Below are 23,828 nucleotides of genomic sequence, written 5' to 3' on the forward strand. Positions count from 1 at the left end.
TTATGTCAAAAATATGAAAATAAAAAAACAAGTAAATTATTCTATATTAATATTATACAATTTCAACGTTGTTTTTATGATAGAAAAATAAGTAAAAAAGATATAAGAAAAGACAAGTGATAGAAACAAATCGTCTATCAGTTACACATAACTTATTTAAATTAGTCGCATAGTATATTAGTTTTAACGAATGAACAGTATTTTAAGAGGCTTAATTTCCAAATATGCCGCGCATGGCATCTTTGCATAATTGCTCGTAAAGAATTTCCTTTTATATATAGTAATATATGTTTTTGTTGTATAAAGTTACTATTCATAAATCTGTTCATATTTTATTAAATCAAAAATAGAGATTGCCTGGAGAAATATATATGGACTTAAGGGGTAAGTGTATATATCACAGAATATAATTTTAAAAATCGATACTTTCTGTGGATCACTTTGTTTCTATATGTTTATCAATAGTGAACATATATATATATATATATATATACAAATGCATATATTAGATTTTAAACGATACACGAGCTAAAATTTTGTTCAAATTTTTATATATTACCCTGGTCCTTCTGCATCTAGCGTACTAAATTGTATGTGCAGGAATTATTAAACTTACGAAAATCGAAGTTACAGTCAAAAATTCAAGTTACTAACATGTTAATAACTAAGAATAAATTATTTTTAAAGATATATAATTATAATCTTATAATACTAAATAAAATTTACTACTTTATTTAATTCACCAAAAATACATGTTTGTATTTTTTATAGTTTAATTAATTATTACATCTTAATTAACATGCTAGTTTCTATGAATTCCTAAAACTCGATTTTATGGATGTTCAAATTTCATCAAAATCGATATACGAAAATTTAAAATAATAAAAATAACAGGTAAAAAATTGAAATTTGATCATCATTTAACATTGATAATGATTATGATGGTGGTGATGATGATAATAATATTGATAGTTATAAAGAAATATTGTATGATTTAATAATATTTAAATCTTTTGTGTGCTTCGTTATATATTGATAAATTTGCCATTTTTGTATTTTCGAAATACAAATTCTAGTCATTTGTGCCTTTGTCAAATCGAACAAATTTTTCGATTTTCAAACTTGAAGTGTAAAAATTGTTATAAAAAAATTTAGTACCGTTTTTTATGCGCTCTTAAATCTTTTGTATAAAATGTAAAAAAAAAAATAATTATTTCTTCATTAGGATTAATTAAAAATAGTATATTAGTATAAATCAATAATATTAAAAGATTTGTACATATATACATATATAAACATATTGCTCATTTGTTACAACAATAACACAACTCAAAATGTGTAGTTTAGTTATTTTAACAGAAAAAACTTAATGCTTATATTACTTTTTATTGTTAAAATCTCTATGAATGTATTTTCAAATAATTGCATTTTTGATTTGACATTTTGTGCGATTCTTGTGGCGATTTAGAACATTTTAAATTATTTTTGAGTTATGTTCATTCTTGCATCGAATAAGCGATACAATATATATGTAATAAATTACATAAATTTTATATGAAATCAATTTTCATCATAAGTGAAACAAGTATATAATTCATATTTTATATCACATTCAAAAAAAATTCTGATTAGTTTCATTGTATTTTGCACACATTAAAAATTTATAAATCATTATTGAAGGTGTAATACTAGATAATAGTCTTAAGTATTGTATGACAAAAGAAGTTGTTCTATTTATTCGATTATGATCGTTAATACAAAAATTAATATTTCAAAAACGTAATATATTAATCGATAATAATGTGTTTTTAAAATAAAAACAAAATTATTCTTTTTGCGTAACAAATTCGTTCAGCGTGAAAAGAGAAAAGTATGCATTTATTATAAATAACAAATTGTCGTTTCTCATTGTAATTCGAAATATTTAACAATATTTTGGCTCGTTACCGTAAGATAAGATTTTAAATCACGTGTTATGTAGATTGAGGCATTTTTGATTTTTTAATTCAAAATATTCTTATTGCTTATTTAAAAATATATTATTTTTATTTTTAAATGACTTGTGCATTGCAGAGAAAAAAATCATTTCTATTATTATATTACTGTTTTAATTTTTTTAATAATATGTATTTTTGTAGCTGTGAATACAAAACAGTATTGATTAGAATATTCATGTAGATAGGATTTCAAAACTAACTTATGTTAGTTCAATAGATAAATATAGAATGATTTTCAATTAATTTAATCATTATGTTATAAATATTTAGTTTCTTTAAATAATTACAATTTAGAAATAATATTAACTATACATACATACTATATATATATATATATATTATATATATGTGTGTGTGCGTGTTTATATGATTTCTTATATATTGAGGTTATGTAAAAGTTGTACTATTTATTTTTTCGAGCGATAGGATTCGTAATGTAACTTTTGTCTCTTTTTTTATCAAAAAAACAATTGTCATATATACGAATGTTATAAATTATAAATAATAATATATTTTGATCATTTTAATATGATATATTACATTCGAATATTTAATTATTAATATCTTATTATTACTTTTCAAACTGTATCACTGTTCTATTATTTATTTTTAAATATATTTTTTAAAAAAATGTAAAATAAAAAATAAAAAATATGTTTATGTGTAGTAATAATTTATGAAAAAAAAAATTAGAAAACTCAAATAATCATAACAATCATAACATAAACAACATCATAACAATCATATCAAAATGATATTGATATAATTCGTATTAAAAATTAAATAATTATTTACAAATAATTAGCAATCTGAATAAAATATAAATTTTAATATTAAAAGTTAAATTATTACAAAATTTATTTTGCATAATTATATAAATAAATAAATTATTCATATTCATATAAGTAAAAATATTTACACAAGTCATTTGAAACAATTTACATGATCTTTCAAAATGCATAATTTTAATGCCTCATACTGCATACATTTTTCCGAATGTAAGTAATAAATATATTAAATAAGGTAAGTGTTAAACTGAAATTAAAATTTTTTAGTTATATTGCAAAATACAATTGTCAAAAGTACAAATTATGTGATATATATATAAATATAAAATAGCATATTTTTTAAAATGAAAAAATTTTTTTTTAAATATAACAATAATAATAAAAAATAATTAGCTTAAATTATTTTGTTATAATTTATTTTAATAATTTTAAATATTTTATTTACTATGTAAGTATTTTTAATATTATTTTTTTTTCGTATTCTTTTATACAAAAATTAATTTGTAATTTTTATTTTTTAGATATATAAACAAAATGTAAACAAATTTGGCAGAACTTTTTCAACAATTCAAATTAAATTATATTATAATTCAACTCTAATTTTATTGTTAAGCTATGATATTTATCTGTGATTATTATATTTACATTTTATATTTCAAATAAATTTATAAATATGTTTATATATTTATAAATATGCACAAACAAATTTTTTAATGACTAGATATAGATTTTATTTTGAAGGCTATTTTATATGAGCTAGGCTTACATATTTTTAATGAGATTTATCTATGTTTTTTTGCATATGTAATTAAGAATGAAGATTACAAGCGGTAAGTTTTTTTTCTATCATACAATTTACGTGATAAGCATGGCCGCAATCAAATATTGCAATTCCATTATTACCTAATAAAACTGGTGTTTGAAGAGACAATGTGCAGCAAGAACATATAGATAATTTATTCTGATGATACATTCCCCAATGATGAGCTCCATTCTCAAAAATATTTCTATTAATTGATTTATTTAAATCTTTTTCAAGAACTTCTACAAGCTGATCTCGAATCTGTAAGAATATAAAAACATAAAAATATATTCTTAAATTAAGCCAAATTTTTAAGCTAGAATATCAAAATTTTATATATTTAAGTGATATCATAAAAATTATTTTTATGATAATTAGAATCTTTTTTATGTATTAAAAATCAATTTGAAAATCTAAAATAAAATATTTTTTTAATATGTTTTTTGTTTATTTAAATACAAAAAGAGTAATTACCTTTGTGGAACATATTGTATTATATTTAGATGATTCCAGATTATGTTTATTAAAATTAATAGTATATTTCATTCCATGTTGATATAAAAGTTTTGTAAATATTAATGATTGAAATATACTGTAACAGATTAAAATCAATGTAAAAATCATATATACTTATTTATTTTTACTTAATTTTAAATGTTTAAATATTTATAAAGATAAAATTCACCTTCTATCTATAGAAATATTTGGAATAGCTTTTTCTAATTTCATTAGTAATGTCATAGCAATGTCAGGTCCCTGTTTTTTCATGATTTCATATATCACAACAGTCCAATTTATCGATTCTTCATGATTTTCTTTTTTTATAGACTTCCCACAAAACAGGCACTGTCCTTGCTGAATTTCTTTTGCATATGTTGCTATAAGATTCCAATGTTTTCCATCTAATAAAGGTAAAAGAATGGAAAATAAAATATTATCTCTAGCTTGAAGACATTGATGCAGTAAATCATTTGTTAGTATATTATGTTGTTCTATATATAATGGCAAGTATTCTCGCCACATGTAAGGTACTTTATTACATAATATTATACATTGCTCTTTATATTCATCTAACATTTTCTTAAGAAGAGATCTACCAATGTCTAGGAACTTTGGTTCTATGAGTTCATTTATTGGATATGGACTACCACAGGTACACGTTTTGCTTTGTACATTCACATTCACAAAAGCTTTTATTATTTGTTTTATAATATTTTCATTATCTACACTTTGTATTAATTGTATTGAAATATTTTCTAACAGAACATTAAAATAATGTAGTTCTACGCTTCTTAATACTTCATACATAAAGTTTTTTAAATCAGTCAAGTTTTGATATGAATCTTTGATAACATTCATATTCCAATCTATATCTAGAATTATTTTTTCTAATTCTTCTTCTTCTGTTGAAGATTTAATATTATCAACTAAAGTATATATAATTTGCAAATCTTCTTGTATTTTTTGTGTTACACTTTTATTGGTATTCAATTCTCTAGTTTCATTTTGATTTTCTTCTATTTCTTTCGATGTATTACAATTTGCATCTTCATCTTTTTTCATTTTTTTATCAGAATCATTTAATGAATTGATCGATGTTTTCATCTCTATTTTAAAAAGATCTTCATTATCTTGTAAAGAACAATGAGATACAGGATGAAGCATAAAAGTTTCTTCATCTTTAAAATTTGAATTTCCACAATTAACGACTACAATACCTGAATCTAATTTTTTTGGAATCATTTTTAAATTAGATTCTAATAAAAATACTAAAGGATGTAATAATGTAGACAATTCATCATCTCTAAATATTTGTAACTTAGTCTCTATATCACAAATATCGTTAATTTCAGTATTATCGATTAATTTTTTTAATTGTAGTTTATATACGAGACATATTTCTAAACATTCGAAATATTTCTTTTTATTATATAATCGCAATATTAGAGAATCTAAGGAAGATAAAATTAAACAATGGAATTCACCATTAGAAGTCATTAAATATATATTGTTCTCTATAGTTTCTGCAAAGTTTATATTTGAAAATTCATTATTCCATAGAATTACAGTTGCAGTCATAGGATCAATAATATATAGGCCAGTAGAAGTATACGAAAATAAATACTTTTCTGCAATAATAAATAGATGGGAAAAATTTATAGACTGTGGTAACCAGGTGTGTTCAATTTGTTTCTGATAATTAGATTTTCTAATGTTTGATCTACATATCAATGTTGGCGAAATAGCAAATGCTTCTTTAAATTGATGGGTTTTCATAACTATTCCATTTGCAGATACTTCCCAAAGTCTAGATCCTGGTCGAGCACAGAAAATTTGAGTAAAGTTTTCTTCTTCTTGCATTTTACTGTTACTCTCTGCAATAAAATTAAAGGAACCTTTTTTATTGATTACTTTTTCTTCCTTCTGATTAATCAAAGTATTTTTATTTTTTGTAACATATGTTTTATAAAAACAGGCACCAAATTCTCCATTTCGTGCTTTATTTCCTATTTGTTTATATTGTTCTTGTACTGTATCACATATATAACAACGAGTCAGTGTTGACACTAATAATAAAGGTGATGAGAAATTAAGTTGCACAATAGCTGAATCTAAATTCATTAATGTACAAGCCGGTGCTTGAAATATACCATTTACCTAAAAAATGATTATATTATTTATATATTACTTATTTATATTACTTATTATATATTTAAAATTTTATTTGATATATTATATAATGTTTTATATTTTATAATAATATTTATTATTAATAATTAATTTATAATTGATAAAATAATCAAATAATCAATAATTGATAAATAATCAAATCATATTGATGAACTTTATAAATAGAAGTAGAATATAAAATTTATATCATTATAAATAGAAATAGAAGTATAATAGAAGTAGAAAAAAATTTAATTATTGCGTTACAATAAAAAAAAATATATTTATATTAAATATATTTTATTATTATTCTATTCTTCTCTTATTATTTTAAATATCTTTAGTTTTTTTTTTGCATAGAAATCTTATCTTATAGAAATGATTTATAAAATATTATGATTTATAAAAAAATATAATATATCGAACATATTAAAATAAAGATTTACCGTAAATATAGATAGCACCAAAACAGAAATTTTTCCATTTTCATCACCAATATATACTTCAGAGCTATTATCATTCCAACAAAGGCAGTTAATTTGTTTATGAATATGCTCAGTTGATATAGCTATCAATTTTGGTGTTGGTTTTAATATTACTAAACAAACTATACCACGAGCTGTTGTCAAAGCAATTGTTTTCTCATCAGGTGATATGAGAATACGAGAAACTATTCCTTCCTATTATTATTATAGAAACAATAATTCAAAATTATTTTTTTTAATATTTTTATATTAAATAAATATAAATTATTATATTTTTATTATAATTAAATAAAATTTATGTACCGATAAAGGTATTAATTGTATAAAGGAACATGGTTTTCTTGAAAATAGATAAATACTGCCACTGGTTGAACCCAATAAAATATAATTAGAGGATACATTAAAACATGTATACTGTAAAATAATAATAAATTAATATTAGTATAATAATATTGACTTTAACATTTAATGAAAAAAAAAAATTATTTTTATAATAAAAATTTGTTTAATTTTATTAGAAATACTTTCATTTTATTCATTTAATTTATTTAAAATGAGATTTACGTTTTTCAAGTAAATATTTTATAAAATTAAAAAATTATTACACAATATTTGCATAATTTAAAATCCTAATTTAATATATAGGAATTTTATTTAACAATAAATTAATATATGCATAAAGAAAATAAGACATCGTAAATATAATCAATAATGAATAAATTATTGTAATGACAAATAAATTAATATATAATGTGTAAATATTGCATAAGAATAATTTTTCAATTTTAAAGAAAAATACCTTAATTCGTTGAGTTGAATTGATAGGTTTATAAAGAAGAGGATTTATTTCCTCATATTCTGATAACACATAAGGATATTCCTGCATAGTCTCTAAAAATACGTGCTAAAAACAACGATTCTTACACACGACAGTAAACAATAAATAAACTATTATAAATTTTGACATGTATACACAGTTTACTGTACATTACGCAAAATGTATATAATATATTTATATCTGTTCAAGCATTGAATAGATATACATAGGGAGCATATTCTTATTATTATTATTTCTATTATCTCTATTAGTTCTTTGAATTTAAAATGAAAAAAATATATATTAGAAATCCTAGCTTATATACTAAAATATGCATAAAATATATTGAAATAAATTAAATATATTTTATTTGTACATCAGATAAAGAAAATGGAATAAAAAATTTATGAATCCGTAACACCATCTCGCGGATAAATGCTAAAAGCTCCGATTTTAACATGTATTAATAGTAATGTAAAACATTCAAATAAATATTCGTGATATTATAAAAAAAAAGCAATATTATGTGAAAGAAGTTACCATTTTGATACAGTTTCTAGTATTTCCTATTAAGTTAGAAATACAAAATCAATTAATTAATAGAAAATTAATTTATTATTAAAAAATTTTATAAGATTTACAATTAACTTTAAATTTTCTTTTTCAAATTTTAATATGAAATTTTTTAATTAATTATTAATTAATAATTATTATGAAATTTATTTTTGAATATGCATTTCAAATATGTTTTTTTATTTCTCCTTATTCATTATTTCATATTTATTTTAAATTTGCTATAATTTTTATTCAGTTATTATAATTTTACTACTGTTTGAACAAATAAATTGATCGTTTATTACTTGATTAAAGATAAAAAATTTGCAACTAAAATATTCTTTATGATAATGATTAAAAAATAATTAATTGGAAAAAATTTTCCATTCAAACTTATATAATTGTTTAAGGTTTTAATTTTGAAATGCGAACTTAAAAGACAGAAATTTTTAATGAAAAATAAATTAATTAAAATTTTCTATATTTTCGACATGAAAGTGTCAAAAACAAAAAGAAATATATTTATAAGACTAATTAAAATTAATCTTTTTTCTTTTTCTCGCGTAATATTTTTGTTCTTGTTTATGACATGAATACCTTCTTACATTCTGTTTTCTTATTGATAACTTGGAAAGTTTAAAAGTTTATTCACGAGATGGCTCCACTAATATTGAATATTTCTATTTATCTAATTTATAGACAAAATATATCTATCAATAGTTAATAAAAAGAATAAATATAACAATAATTTTATGTTTAGAAATATTTGATTGAAAAATATTGCAAACAAACGTTTCATAAAAAAGTTGAGAAAGCTAGAAACAATGAATTTTTTAGAAAATAGAAAATAAAAAATATGAAAATATACAAGATATGTATATAATAAAAATAAAAAATATGTATATCTATATAAAATATATCAAGATACATAAAAATAGTATATATATATATATACTATACTATTATTATATATATATATATATATATATATATATTTAATTATATAGTTTTCACCACATAAATATCCGTATATTTCTATTAAAAGTTTTTTATTTCTATTACATATATTTTATATATATTATACGGATTGAAATTCATTTATTATACATGTATATTTAAATAATTAATCAATTCAATAAATTAATTATAATATGATAAATTTTTAATTTTTTACTTCTATTACTTTCTTATTATTCAAACCAAGTCAATATCGAATTTGATATCTAATATTCTGTTCTTAAATAATAAATACAATAAAGGTCATGAACAACTTAAATGTATACTTATAAATATATATATATATATATATATATATACATACATGTAAGTACTTCATTTAATTAATCTTTTCAAGTTTTTCTTATGTTGATCTTGTAATCAGTTATCTGTCAATTGTAATTTTAAGTTTTAAATAATTGTTCGAATTACTTTCTATCGTGTATATATTTTGTATTATTGTATAAAAACATTCTTGCAAAAATTTTTTAAAGAATATTATTAATATATATAATTATATATATTATATATATATTATATATATTAATATATATATAATTGTTAAATTAAACATTTAAATTGACTTATTAATTCTAATTAGATATTGAATTATTTATTAAAATAACATTATCTTATAACTATTTAAATCTTCACAAAAAGAAAAAAATAATTTAAATTAATTATAATTTCTTAAATTCATAATTAATATATATATATATACACTATATGTATATGTATATATACAAGATATATATATACAAGATGTATATGTATAAGATTTTAAAGAATAAAATAAAATTTATTTTAATTTAATTTAAACTATTATAATTATAACAAAAAAAAATTAATAAATTTTTAAATTAATAAAATTTTAAAATAAATTTATATTTTTTATTTTATTTTTCATTTTTCTTTTTTTGCAAAACTTATATCATATCATTATTACAATATTATTTTATATTTTCTTTAAAAATTATAAGAATAGTGTTACAAATTTTTAGTAATTACAAATTTTATTCAAAAAATATTAATTTATACTTCAAAAAATATTTTACAAAATTTTAAAATGTTAATCAAAATTTTTTTCTATTTTATATCACTTTATCTACTGAAAGGCACATAAGTAATATTTAATAATTAAACATTTTCAATTTTAATTCCTATGTTAATTTTTATTTAAATTTTAAAATCTTATAATTTAGTAAATATCAAAATATTAAATGATTATAATTTTTTATAATTTTTTAATTTATAAGAAGAAAAAAACTGTAACTATGTTGAATTTTAAAATAATAATAGTAAAGTAAATGCGAAAGTCACAAAAATATTTATGGAAAAAAATGAAGAACGATCTATACGTTAGACCATAACTATTCGAAGTAACTAATTCACTAAAATTTTCATCAAATTTTCTCTATTTACAACTATTTATCTCTAAATAGCAATCAAAAACTATTATTGAGTATTTAAACATTTGTTCGAATTGCCAAAGATAAAATTTGCATTTTATACGTAGAATGTAAATTATATATAGTGAACAATACCATGTTTTATGAAACACATATTTGAACACTATTACATTTATTTCCTCGTAGATTTTTCATTCAAATCACTTTTATACAATCATTTCTTAATCGGGTAAAAAAAAATTATGTATATATACATATATTTTCTGCATTATTCTTAAATTATTACTTTGCGCTTTTCTTGAATATATAATAAAAGTAATTTACAACAATACTAAAGAATTTTTACAATAAGATTTTGATTTTGTTGATATTCATATAAATCTCCTACAAGAAATTAATATAATGGGAGGAACGAAAGAATTATTCAGTAATATAATGCAATTTCATAGATTAAGATTTTCAATTAAAAAATTTTTTTTTGAATGATGCATTCATTTAACATTCAATGTATTTATTCACCATAAAAAAACAAATTAAACTCGAACAAAAACAAATATGAAAATTATTTATCGCAGATGTAACGAGATATTGAAGTAAAATATAGAATAATTAGTATTTTATATTTTGCTTCAATCATTCATTTCAAGAATTATATTTATAGAATTATTGATAGCAGGTATTAAAGTAAATTTTCAAATAAATTAGATTACTTTTCATGATATTAAATTATATCACGGTATAATTCACAAATCTATCGCTCTTGCTAATTACCAAAATCCTACATTTTTCCAATTTGAAGATAATTTGAAGATAAAAACTTATATCAAGATAAAAACTAATCAACGATTAAGTTCCATCTAGAAGACTTTTTTAACCTAACCTAACCTGTTTTTCGATCGAGAATCATTTTGAACATCATTGATAATAACTATCCGTTATCGATGATTCAGAATTATTCATAATCGCTTCAGATTTATCAGAATATCCTGAATCTATCACTATTGTTTCGTCAATCCTATAAAAAGGGTTGATCTTCCTGGTAGTGTTTCTCCAATGTTTTTGCACAATATCCACTTCCTCTTCCATTTTGATTGGACTGATACATGGAGACGGGGTATCAATAGAAATTTGACTAGAGATTGTCAATAAGGAACTAGTTCTTGGAAATTTGTACGGATTAGATACAGGTATCCAATAAACATCATCATCACTTTCATCTTGAAAAACTTTTTCTTCGGTTTCCAATGTTTTCTCCGTTGTTGAATTTTCATTATCGAATGAATCGTGCTCATAATTTAGATAAAGTGATTTTTGATCAGTATCACTGCTGCTATCCGTGTCCTTAGGGGAGGTTGATGTAACAACAGATTTCGCTTCAGACTCGCTGAAACTATCTTCTTCACATACGAAATTTCTTTTTAACGATTGATGATAAATTTTAACCTTAGACTCAATCTCTTTGTCTATATTCACCAGTTGTTTTACGGCATTCTGATTAACTTTAGTATTGTAATTCTGACGCGATAACGAAGATTTGTTTTCTTTCTCTGTTAAATTTCCCATCATTTCTTTAATAGTTTTTTCCTTTTCATATTTACTTCTTATAAAATGAATGACCGAGTTCGGTCGATTCGATTTTTTTCTTTGGAGAATAGAATTCATTTTGGTTCTTAGTGTAGATTCATCTGTCGGAGAAGATATATTTGCGATTTCCAACTTTTTCGCAATGTCACGAACCATGGATGAAGATTTTGGCATAGTCAAATCATAATCGTCTTTCGATAAAATTGAATCAATCGATCGAATATTTCTCTGTAATAGCGAATTCTCTTTTGGTGTTTTTACTGGTGTTTCTTTGTAACATCGTATATCTTCTTTGTAATCTCGATCAAAGTTTTCTATCCTTAAACTGCTGTCGAAAATAGATGCTTTTTCTAGCATATTCTTAGACAACTTTCTACATTTAAAAGTATTATCAAGCTTGTAATCATCCGATTCGTTCATAGATTTATTTTCGAAGATGTAAGATTTCTCCAAAATGTTTCGGGAACGGGTCTTTTTCATTTTTGGAGTATCTTCACTGATGTTCGACGAAAATAAGTAAGCTCGAGAGAATTTTGGAGTAGAAGTGGCGGGAATTTTAAAATTTGATTTCATGTCTGGCGTTCTTATAGGGGTTGTCATGATGTCGGAAATTTGAATGGCATCGTTATTCCTTTGCCTACTTTCTCGAGGAGTTCTGCTATTATTAGAATAGTCATTTTTTTTGTTAACATTAATTTGATTTGTTAACGGTTCAATTTTTGGTCTAACTGGTAAAACAATATTTATATTTTGAACTTTTCTAGAAGGCGACATTTTGGGATAGGTCCCGTAAATGTTTTTGGAAAGCTTTACTTTTGGAATATTTGTATCGAACGTTTTATCCTTTGATGCACAATTTGAATATTCTTTATACTTTGTTCCCGTCAATCTTTTCGGATAATAATTTTCATTGTTGATAATTGTTCTAGGTGGGACCTTGGCCTTAATTTCTTCATTTAGCTTTTTGTCACCTAATAAATAAATTAAAAATTATATTAAACTGCTTAAACGCTTAATATTTTTATAATGAATACGCTTTATTATAAATTCGAATTTAAAAATTGAAAAATATAAAAATATAATTAAATATTTTATAATCAATTTAATTAAATACAATATTTTATTTTTAAATTTATAAATAATAAATATTAATAAATACCTAACAAATTCATCGAATACAGCGTAGATTTTTCTTTAAAATTTTTCCAGGATGGTGGACGAGATTCAAACGGCGTAACTTTTACTAAGTTTGGTGGTGGATTAGAACATTTGTGCGAGTGCCAGTCTGAAATGGATAACTTCTGAAAAGATCGTTGAACTTTCAGTCTTGCTTCCGTCAATTGCTCGTCCTGGTCAACAAAAATAATAACGAAAATCATACTTTTAATAATATTAATAATATTAATAAATTAATAACATTAATAAAAATTAAGATTAAATAAAATTATGTTATAAAAAATTTATCAATATTAAAACATTGACAATCAAATAAATACTTTTAAAGTCCGTTTTTTGTTCTTATTTATAATTAAAATGTTAAGAAAAATGTTAAGAAAAAATTAAATGTTAAGTAAAATAAATTAGATTATTATTCGAAATTTTGCATAAATAAAATTTAATTTTTTAAAAAAAATAATCTTGCATTTAAAATTATTTAAAGAATAATTATATATAATTAAAAATGCATAAAATTTATTCCTTTGAGTTTCTTTTGAAATTCTTCTTATGCTAGTACTTCTTATGTACTACTTTATGTATCACTAAAACATAGTAATGATAATGTAAATTAATATTTTGTGACACAACGATAATTAATTATACGAGTGTACAAAAAGATATTATATTGAAGATGCCAAAAAGAAAAATAAGTTTTTACAAATATATCTAATATTATTGTATAAGTATTCTTATAATAATTTTTAAATTTTAATAACATTTTAATAACTTAGAAACGCATAAATTAAAAATAGTATTCTTTTATATTTGTTTAATTATATGTAAAATTAATTGATAATTGAAAATTTTTAAATTGAAGTAGTAACAAGATTCTTTAGAAAAAAAAATAGTGTAATTTTTTTTAAATATTCTATTGTAATACTCAATTTTTTTTTATAAAAATAATTTTCCATATATGATTATTTAAAATATAATTACATAAAATAAAAAATAACTATACATTATAATATTTATTCCTTTAAATTTTTTTCAAATTATTTCTTATACTACTGCTTCATGTCATTGATTAAGAAGTAATAATTGATAATATTATTAATATTTTGTGATACAATATTAAGCATAATTAATATACAAATGTATAAAAATATATCATATTGAAGATATAGAGAAGAAAAATAATTTTTTACAAATATATCTTATTATAAAAATATTTAATAATTAAATTATTTATTAAATTTCGTTAATAACACTTTAATATTTTAAAACGTATAAATTAAAAATTATATTATATCATATCATATATTTATATCATATTATATTATATAATTATAAACAAAATGAGAAAAAAACAGAAAAAAATTCCTAAATAATAAATTAAGATTTTTTGGGAAAAAAATAATATAATTTTTTTAAACATAATTATAATATTCAATTTATATTTTTTTATAATTTCCTATTTTATTATTTATTATATATTTTATTATATATTTTTTATAATTTTCTATTTTAATTATTTTCCGTATTATATATTCAATAACATACAATAACATTTAATTTTCAGTTAATTTTCACTTAATATTTATAATCACTTAAATTAAATTAAAATTAAATTAAAATGGAAGACGCGATTTTCCAATCGTTAAATAAATAATAACAAATAAAACAATTAAAAACAACTTACATATTCGTCTTCGGAGAATAACATGTTGTTCCTGATCCACGCTGTCGACCTTGCCATTTTCAACACTTAACTAACAATTTTAACGACACGAAACACAAACTCTCATGAGCAAATGATCTACCAACCCTCGTAGACCTGTTTATATATTCGCTAGATCCTAAATACCTGTACCCCTACCTCCGTGGAAAAAGGAACAGATGAGAGTATTCCTATTTTATTATGTACAGTAATATTTATTTAAATTCCTTCAATATTGTATCTCGTAAATTAAACGCTCAACCCCACCATTTTCTTATCACTCAAAAACACAAGCTCAGCGTGATCCAATCATATTGATGAAGATCGTGAACAGACATAATAAGAGTAGAGCAGAGATGTGTACGTGTACGTTGAAAATGAAATATTCAATTGCAGAGATCGAATAGTAATAATAATAAATTGGTGAATCTTAAAAATTAATTTAAATGCGATATAAATCAGATAAATTTTTTTCCCCTTTTTTCTAATAATTACTTTAATTAATTTAATAAATTTACCGCTTCAGTATTTGTCTAAAAAAATTTCATAATTGTTTATAAAGTCTTTTTATAATTATTTATAAAGACTTTTAATGTTCTTTTCGGCAAAATAAAAAAAAAGGATAATCAGATCCCCGATTAAAACGTACCCAATGATTATTACACATGTTACACTTTTGTTCGTAATATATATCATTCGATTTATGTCGTGTCTGAATCATTTTTATCAGAAAAATCACATCGATCTCTATTGATACCGTTTCTAAGAAAATAAAATGATAAATATATAAATTTTTACAATTGTATCGTGGCAAAATATCAAAGTATCAAAGTATGTACTTGTACTGTTGCCTTACCATGTTTTTCTCCTTTACATCTACTAAGAATCTTGAGCCTCGAGGATCCTTGTTGAACATCTTGAGCTTCGAGTACATATTCTTTAAATAACATCGCTACCTGCTCCGCGTTAATTACAATATTTACAACGTGACCTGCACCCGAAATTTAAAATCCGGAATTATACAATATAAGGATTTTAAAGACCTTATACCTGTAAACGATGGTTTATTGGTTCTATGGCAATTTCTTGAAGAAAAAAAAAAGTGAATTATTCTTTGAAATGGATTATTGGTAAATTTTAAATATGGAATGGAAAAATATACGAATAAATTTAAATTTTCAAAATTTCAATCTTCAATCTGCAAAAACTAATGCGATTTATAATAATAAATATGCAACATATATTATTTAATAAATAAAAAAAAAAAGAAAGAAAAATGGACTTTTATATTTTATATTATGTTTATAAAATATTTTTGTGTTTATATAGGGTATAAGGTATATTAAACTAAATTGAAAATTTAACTTATTCCAAAAGGAAAAAAGTGTTTCAAGTATGGAGAAAACCTTAGTTAATCCTAAATAACGATATTGGTCCTTTGTCTGCGTTGAAATGTCAAGGATATGCAATGAAAGAAAATGCAATAAGTTCTTAGAAATTTGAGTATCCTTGCAATTTCGGCGTAAATTTATTATTCCCTTGTATGTAAAATCAATATTTTTCTGCTAATACATAACAATAAATAAATTTTTAAGATTTTAATTTTTACATGCAACGACAAAGAAGAATTAACAGTTATTTTAACTATCTCAGTCAAGATTGTTATATTTGTCATTTATTAAAAAGAATCTATATATTACATACTATGTACATTTTTGTATACATATAAACATAAATTCATGCATCAAGCGGTAAGCTCGGGTCACTGCAAAAAGTGATAATAAGTGAAACTGTTTGAAAGTCTCATAATACTTAGAGGGGAACTGATAATTACGCGTGTAAATCGTAAGAATTACAGATCTATGCAATTCCTATGTATTGCCTAATTCAAACCCTAAAGAGATTAAAATATTTAATTCTGTTCAAATTTCAATATGGACACTTGCATTGGGAAATTAAACAACGAATATAAACAATAATAAACAGAGATTAATTCTAATATTTTCCTGAAAAAAAAATTATTTCTAAATTCGTTTTATTAACTTTTATTTGTATCCCTGTTAAGCAATAGACATTTTTACATTTTCAAATGTATTTTTTTTTAACAAAAATAAATTCATATGTTAACTGCGGATTATTTTTTATTTTTCTTGAATTTAATCAAAGTGACAATATTAGGGCAGTCTCTTTGTACGTCACAATAATGTCTCTACGAGAACAGCGAATTCGTAACCGTTAGCCAGTGGAGGGAGATTTCAAAGTGGGGATTCCACTTTAGTTAGATAGTGTAGTCTCATTTTACGTGGAGTATTCTCCATCACATAGTGTATCGGTGTACTTATGATCTCCCACCAACCATAAAAAAAGCTATTAATTCAGGAAATTATTTCTCCTTTAAGTGATTTAACGTGTTCAAACGGTTTATAATAAATAATTTCATTTGAAAAATATTCTGATGTGATTTACGAGTACCACTTATGACGAGTGGACCTTTCACACGATAACGGGAAAATCGAGACAGGACAAGAGGACAAGAGGATTACAATGAATTTCAGGTAGAATTGCAAACATCAATGGAAAGTCTCTTCTAGGCCTGTGCATCGGTTAAGTTTGTGTTTACATACATCAGGTTGTAAGATTTGGACAATTTCTTATAAAAAAAAATACGTTTTTAGTAAAAAAAAAAAATAGAAATCTTTTTAATTCTTCAATGAAAACTCAGAATTCGAGATAATAACGGATAAAAATATAAATTTTAGATTCTTTTGAATCGCAAAACTTTGTATTTTTTAAAATCATTTTTTTTTAAAAATTAATTATTTCATTAAATTAATGAAATAATTTTGGATAGAGTCAAAAGATATATCATTTTTATAATTTATAATTATATCAATGTTTTTGTAATTAATAATTATTAATTTTGATATTTAAAAATAGTATTGAATCTTGGTAATCTTGCGACAATTATATAGAATTATTAAAAGCTTGTCACGTTACGATTATAAAAGGGTAAATTGAAATCATGAAACATGAGAGTGAAAGTAGATTTTCTCTTGTAATACATATACGATGACAAGGTAAGACAAGATATTTATTTTTCAAAATTCATTTTCTGTTATTATACGTATTAATGTATTGCAATTATTTATTAATAATTAATATTGCAATTATATATTAATTGCTTATACTAAATTATTAATTATATTTTTATTTGTACTACTAGAACCAGTTGTCAATTACGTCGATTGTCGCGAACGCATGATCTTCGAAGAATATTATGTTCAGGTATAAAATATCCTTTTATGTGAATGTATCATATTTATATTTATATCGTATAACGGTCATGCTATATTAAAAAATGCAATATATATAGATATATATTTTTCTTTGAATAATCTTACACTCAAAATTATTATGAAATGAATTACCAATTTTTTTTTTTTTTTTTTTTATAAATTACAACATTTGCAATGATATTTTTTAAATAATCTTTCTTACACACCGTTCAGAAAAGTTTCAGAAAAATAAATAAATTTCGAATGCCATTCCGCTACACATTCTTCATTTCAAATTCAACTCGCGCTCATTTTCCCTTATCCACTGTCGTGTTCGTACAGGTGCAATAACCTCGACGACGAAGAGTTGTATGGTCGATCACGATACAACGATTCAAGGGAAACCGTACAAGGACATACCAGGCCCGAAACCGATTCCAATTTTAGGGAACACGTGGCGTCTGTTTCCGATGATTGGCCAATACGAGATATCAGACGTTGCCAAATTGTCACAAGTATTCTACGACGAGTACGGGAAGATCGTTCGTTTGACAGGTTTGATAGGGCGGCCGGATTTGTTGTTCGTTTACGATGTGGACGAGATCGAGAAAATTTACAGGCAGGAAGGACCGACACCGTTTAGACCGTCTATGCCGTGTCTTGTGCATTATAAGAGCGTTGTGAGGAAAGATTTTTTTGGAAGTCTACCCGGTGTAGTTGGAGTGTATGTGTATAATATATATATATATAAATAAAACACGTATGTTGCGCGCAATGACCATGAGGAAGATAACCGTAGACCTGTTGTGAATCTATTTTTACGCTTCAATGCAATCATCAATCCCGATTAATATTCAAAAATTTGGTTTATCATTTTCGTTTGTTCTTGCTACGTAGAATGCGGCATTAAAATTAATTATATACACCAAAAATTGTTTGTCAACTTATGTATCGAATTTTATGACAATATCTTTTTTACGATGCTAACCATATGTTATTTACCTTGACTAAAACCAGTCGTATAGCGAGGATATATATATATATATATATAGATGACGAGTGGCGTAAAATATTTACAATTCTTCGTAGGCACGGTGAACCATGGAGAGAATTTCGTACGAGAGTACAGAAACCTATTCTACAACCGCAGACGGTGAGGAAATACATAACACCTATTGAGATGGTTACATCTGACTTTATACAAAGGTGATTTGTGTACCGTTCGTGTCATTGTATATCGAAGTTATATTTCAATTGCGCTTGAACTATTTTTTTTTTTTTTTTTTTTTTTAATAAAGATAATGACGAAATAAGATTTTACGAATATTTAACGATTGATGATGTTATTCAAAATGAACGTTAAAATTACGTGATTGATTAATTGTTTTCAGAATTCAAGTGATTAAAGGAGAGGATGGAGAAGTGCCAGGAGACTTTGATAATGAAATACATAAATGGGCTTTAGAGTGTTGGTACAATAATTTCTAATTGTAACATTCTATTGAGATGAATCTTATAAATTCTATTATTCCTAATTCTTTTTTTTTTTTTCTACAATGAAAAATTTTAGATCTATTCTAATATTTTGCTAAATTGTACAGGTATAGGGCGTGTTGCTCTTGATGTGAGATTAGGATGTTTATCGAATAATCTGACGTCGGATTCGGAGCCACAAAAGATCATCGATGCGGCGAAGTTTGCTTTGAGGAATGTAGCTATACTGGAATTAAAAGCTCCTTACTGGAGATACGTGCCAACCCTTCTCTGGTCAAGATATGTACGAAATATGGATTATTTCATTGAGTAAGCTTAAATTTTAAATTTAACTCGAATTTAAGGATCTTCCGTAATTCTGACATCATAATTTATAATTATAATTTTTCTTCTATTTAAAATATTCTGTTAAAAATTATATATATAAAGTTATTAATCGTAGAATAAATATTTCCAGAGTATGCATGAAATACATCGATGCAGCGATGGAGAGATTGAAAACGAAAAAAGTTGTTGACGAGTATGATTTGTCTTTAATGGAAAGAATTCTAGCCAAAGAAACTGATCCTAAAATGGCTTATATACTCGCCTTAGATTTGATCTTGGTTGGAATAGATACAGTGCGTGAAGAAAATTATTAATTTTTCATTATATTGCATCGTATGATATAATTAATTAAATTGTTCATTAACATTTATTTAAATGTTAATATTTTATTATAGATTTCCATGGCCGTTTGTTCAATATTGTATCAATTAGCAACTAGACCAGAGGAACAAGAAAAAATTTATCAGGAACTTGTAGAAATTCTTCCTGATCCATCTGTACCTCTTAATATGAGTCATCTAGATAAAGCTATTTACATGAAAGCTTTTATTCGTGAAGTTTTTCGGTACTATTGATCGTGTTATAAAAATAAATTATTAAATAATCGCGCCTTTGTTAGTCAAAATTAATGTATATCATTTAAAATACAGTTTTCTCATCAAATATGAATTTGTATTTGTTTTAGAGTATATTCTACGGTAATTGGAAATGGTAGAACATTGCAAAATGATACGATAATTTGCGGTTATAAAGTACCAAAAGGAGTGAGTATTTTTAATTAAAATCTTTAAACAAATATATATTTATGGCATTGCAATGTTTTAAATGCATCCATAATTTTATCGTGTCGATAGTTTTTATATTTATATTTTATTATTTTTTATTATTATTTGTTACAGGTACAAGTAGTGTTTCCAACCGTGGTAACGGGAAATATGGAAAAATATGTAACAGATGCAAAATTGTTTAAGCCAATGCGATGGCTCAAAGAATCTACTAAAACTTTACATCCTTTCGCATCACTACCTTATGGTCATGGTGCACGTATGTGCTTGGGTAGAAGATTTGCCGATTTAGAAATACAAGTTCTACTCGCAAAGGTATGTATAAAAAATATTTCTAATTTTTACAAAAAATATATATATATAATACAATAAATATAATACAATACAATAATACAATAAATATAAAAATATAATAAAAATTATAATAAAATAGGAAATTATATTATTACTATTTAATTATATGAGAATATGAGATGTATATTAACATTTCTTTTCAGCTGATAAGATCTTACAAATTGGAATACCATCATAAACCACTTAAATATAAAGTTACATTTATGTACGCACCTGACGGGGAATTAAAATTTAAAGTGCTTCCAAGATAGTCATCAAATCGTTAAAGTAGATATAATAAAGATAAAATTACAAAACTTCTTTTATATTAATATATTTATATTATATATTATTATTAATATATTATTATTAATTTTTTGTATATTAATATTTGTACATACATTATCTATCAATAAATTTTAAATTTAAGGATCCTTTAGGCGTGTACATAGGATTTATGTAATACTCTAATTTCTCATGGTGATATTCAATTTTGTAACGTTGCAAAATCTGAAACAAAAAATTGTCAATAACATTATTACAAATAGATATCCATATTATGTGCTTGATAATTAATTAAATTTTAAACAATACCATATAATTAAAATAAATCATTTAAATTAAATCAAATTTCTAAATTATTATTAAATTTTTAAACATATCAAATATTCCTTTTTTTTTTTTTACGTAAAAATTCGAAATTTTAACAAAAAAAATGAAATATAGAAGTTCTAATATTTCTTTAAAAAAAAAGAATGTTATTAAAGATTATTTTATGGTGTTAAAAATATATATTGTACTATTAAAAATCATTCTATATTTTTTTTCTAAATAAATATTTGAAAAAACAATTTCATTTGTTTCTTATAGATAATTTCTATTTTCTAAATAGCATATTTATATTTATTTGAACTATGTGTTTCAATAGCCAACAAAGAAATACAAATATGGGCATAAAATGTAAGAAAATTTTAAAATATATTTATTATGTTGTTTCAATCAAAAATTTTTTTTTTGTTCAAATTATTATCAGAAGAATTATGATGCAGCTCATTATATTTATAACCATCCGCCATAAATAAAAGATAAACACCGAATTCTAAGTGGATACGCATGCGCACATACGATGGTTTATGTAATTCCGCGAAAAATATAAATTGAAATATTCAATACTTTTTAATATTGCTTTTTCCTTCATCGAATCATTAAAGAGAAGAATCATAAAATAGAGAAATAATTAATTTATTATATTAAATAACTTAGATATATATGATACCTTAATATTAATTTTATTTTTATTATCTATAAAAAAAATCATAAACTTAAAATTTTGTATGGAGTATTTGTCATTTATATATAAGAAGTTGTTTTAGTATGTATGATATAAGATGTAAATATCTTTCTTAGATTAAATTTTTTTTTTTATATATCAATATGTTTATTAACATTTAAATAGAATTGAAATTTTTCACAAAATAAAAATATTTTCTTATTGTTATTTCTTAATAAAATTTAATTTTTAAGTTGAAATAGGAAAAAAAAGAAAAAGGAAAGAAGCTTATGTTCAAATCCCATGCAATTCAGGTAATTGTACAGAGTACCGTGACAAAGGTACGTAAGGTAAAAGGTAGGTATATCATATAATAACGAAGATACAGCTGGCCGAGTAAGTTGTTCATTGTCCATGAGCATTTACTGTAATAATAGCTTGACAAACTAACGGTGACTACACTTAAAGGTAAGCATTAAACTGGTAGTCATAAAACAATAAAACCGTATTTTTTTTTTCTCGTACTACTTTCAAATAAAGATGTTATTTTAATTTATTTTGACTAGATTATATTAATTAATAATATTATATTAGTTAATAAAGGATTAAATACATTGAAATTGAGAAATATCGCAAATTGAGAAAAATAAATAATCGAAATTATGGAATGAGCAAATATAATGTATTGATAAAAATAAATAAAATAATTGTCAAAACTAATTACTTTACTGATTACAATGAGCATCTCGAGCTCGGCGAAACGTCGACCGAGACACATTCTTCTTCCGTAACCGAACGGAAGCGAGGCAAAGCTATGACGCACGCCGTCACTTTGAAACCATCTCTCTGGAAGGAACTTGTCGCTACGTGGAAAATACTTGTCAAGATTACTTATGACATAATGTTGAAAGACCACTTGAACCTGTCTTGAAGTAATTTCTATTATTATAATATAAGTATCACAGAAAATGTTAATAATATAATAATAAAATGATATAATTATTTGATAAAATAAGCTCGATTAAATTTTAATAATTGACAATAAAAATATAGAATATAATAAAAATTAAGAATAAAAATTTTTTCTTACGCCTTTTGGTACGCGATATCCTTTGATTATTGTATCTTTGGTCATGCATCGTCCATTGCCGATAACCACCGGATACATCCTGATGAAAACAACAATTATGTAATATGTTAATGTATAAAGAAATAAAAGAAAATTTTATCTTAAATAATAATTTAAACTATTCATGATAAATAGATGGATACGAAAAAATTAATTATTATTAAGTCTACTATCAAGTAGACTTGAGCAAATTTCTCAAAAGAATTATTCTTAGGACAAAAATAGAATAAAAATAAA

The 23,828-nt window shown here is 22.9% G+C and overlaps 5 protein-coding genes across 8 annotated transcripts in view; 2 read left to right on the forward strand and 3 right to left on the reverse strand.

Moving 5' to 3' along the window:
* LOC122718753 (cleavage and polyadenylation specificity factor subunit 6) overlaps positions 1 to 13,445 on the forward strand; it is a 33,153-nt gene extending 19,708 nt beyond the window's left edge. Inside the window, exon 10 of the mRNA XM_043944066.1 lies at positions 13,313 to 13,445. Coding sequence (XP_043800001.1) covers positions 13,313 to 13,340 — 28 coding nt within the window. The 3' untranslated portion in view covers positions 13,341 to 13,445. The remainder of the gene's footprint in view (positions 1 to 13,312) is intronic.
* LOC122718756 (probable cytochrome P450 301a1, mitochondrial) lies at positions 1 to 21,754 on the forward strand. Of its 2 annotated transcripts, none has more exons than XM_043944071.1 (11): positions 1 to 384; positions 18,202 to 18,263; positions 18,596 to 18,977; positions 19,343 to 19,459; positions 19,645 to 19,721; positions 19,855 to 20,056; positions 20,205 to 20,367; positions 20,470 to 20,639; positions 20,760 to 20,838; positions 20,974 to 21,174; positions 21,357 to 21,754. In XM_043944071.1, the coding sequence occupies exons 3-11, from the start codon at positions 18,625 to 18,627 to the stop codon at positions 21,462 to 21,464; spliced, it is 1,470 nt and encodes a 489-aa protein (XP_043800006.1). In that variant the 5' UTR covers positions 1 to 384; positions 18,202 to 18,263; positions 18,596 to 18,624; the 3' UTR covers positions 21,465 to 21,754. The 2 variants fall into 2 exon arrangements, with proteins under 2 accessions (XP_043800006.1, XP_043800005.1); XM_043944070.1 differs by lacking the exon at positions 1 to 384 and adding an exon at positions 17,324 to 17,533.
* Positions 3,314 to 7,856, reverse strand: LOC122718752 (Hermansky-Pudlak syndrome 5 protein). 2 transcript variants are annotated; one of them, XM_043944059.1, is made up of 7 exons: positions 7,542 to 7,856; positions 7,046 to 7,156; positions 6,704 to 6,937; positions 5,573 to 6,245; positions 4,273 to 5,488; positions 4,062 to 4,179; positions 3,314 to 3,848 (listed from the first exon to the last, which is right to left on the reverse strand). In XM_043944059.1, exons 1-7 carry the CDS (start codon positions 7,626 to 7,628, stop codon positions 3,594 to 3,596), a joined length of 2,694 nt encoding a protein of 897 aa, XP_043799994.1. In that variant the 5' UTR covers positions 7,629 to 7,856; the 3' UTR covers positions 3,314 to 3,593. The 2 variants fall into 2 exon arrangements, with proteins under 2 accessions (XP_043799994.1, XP_043799993.1); XM_043944058.1 differs by having other exon boundaries at positions 4,273 to 6,245.
* LOC122718758 lies at positions 11,291 to 15,103 on the reverse strand. The gene is made up of 3 exons (XM_043944074.1): positions 14,961 to 15,103; positions 13,263 to 13,452; positions 11,291 to 13,074 (listed from the first exon to the last, which is right to left on the reverse strand). Exons 1-3 carry the CDS (start codon positions 15,015 to 15,017, stop codon positions 11,435 to 11,437), a joined length of 1,887 nt encoding a protein of 628 aa, XP_043800009.1. The 5' UTR covers positions 15,018 to 15,103; the 3' UTR covers positions 11,291 to 11,434.
* Positions 21,595 to 23,828, reverse strand: part of LOC122718757 (probable cytochrome P450 49a1) — a 6,658-nt gene continuing 4,424 nt past the window's right edge. The window contains exons 8-10 of one of the 2 annotated variants that reach the window (XM_043944072.1): positions 23,553 to 23,631; positions 23,187 to 23,384; positions 21,595 to 21,702 (exon numbers count right to left, since the gene is read on the reverse strand). In XM_043944072.1, coding sequence (XP_043800007.1) covers positions 21,595 to 21,702; positions 23,187 to 23,384; positions 23,553 to 23,631 — 385 coding nt within the window. The remainder of the gene's footprint in view (positions 21,703 to 23,186; positions 23,385 to 23,552; positions 23,632 to 23,828) is intronic. The other variant, XM_043944073.1, reaches the window with a different exon arrangement.

Source organism: Apis laboriosa, unplaced genomic scaffold (assembly GCF_014066325.1).
Source record: "Apis laboriosa isolate Shangri-la unplaced genomic scaffold, ASM1406632v1 scaffold68_cov148, whole genome shotgun sequence".
Taxonomy (NCBI): domain Eukaryota; kingdom Metazoa; phylum Arthropoda; class Insecta; order Hymenoptera; family Apidae; genus Apis; species Apis laboriosa.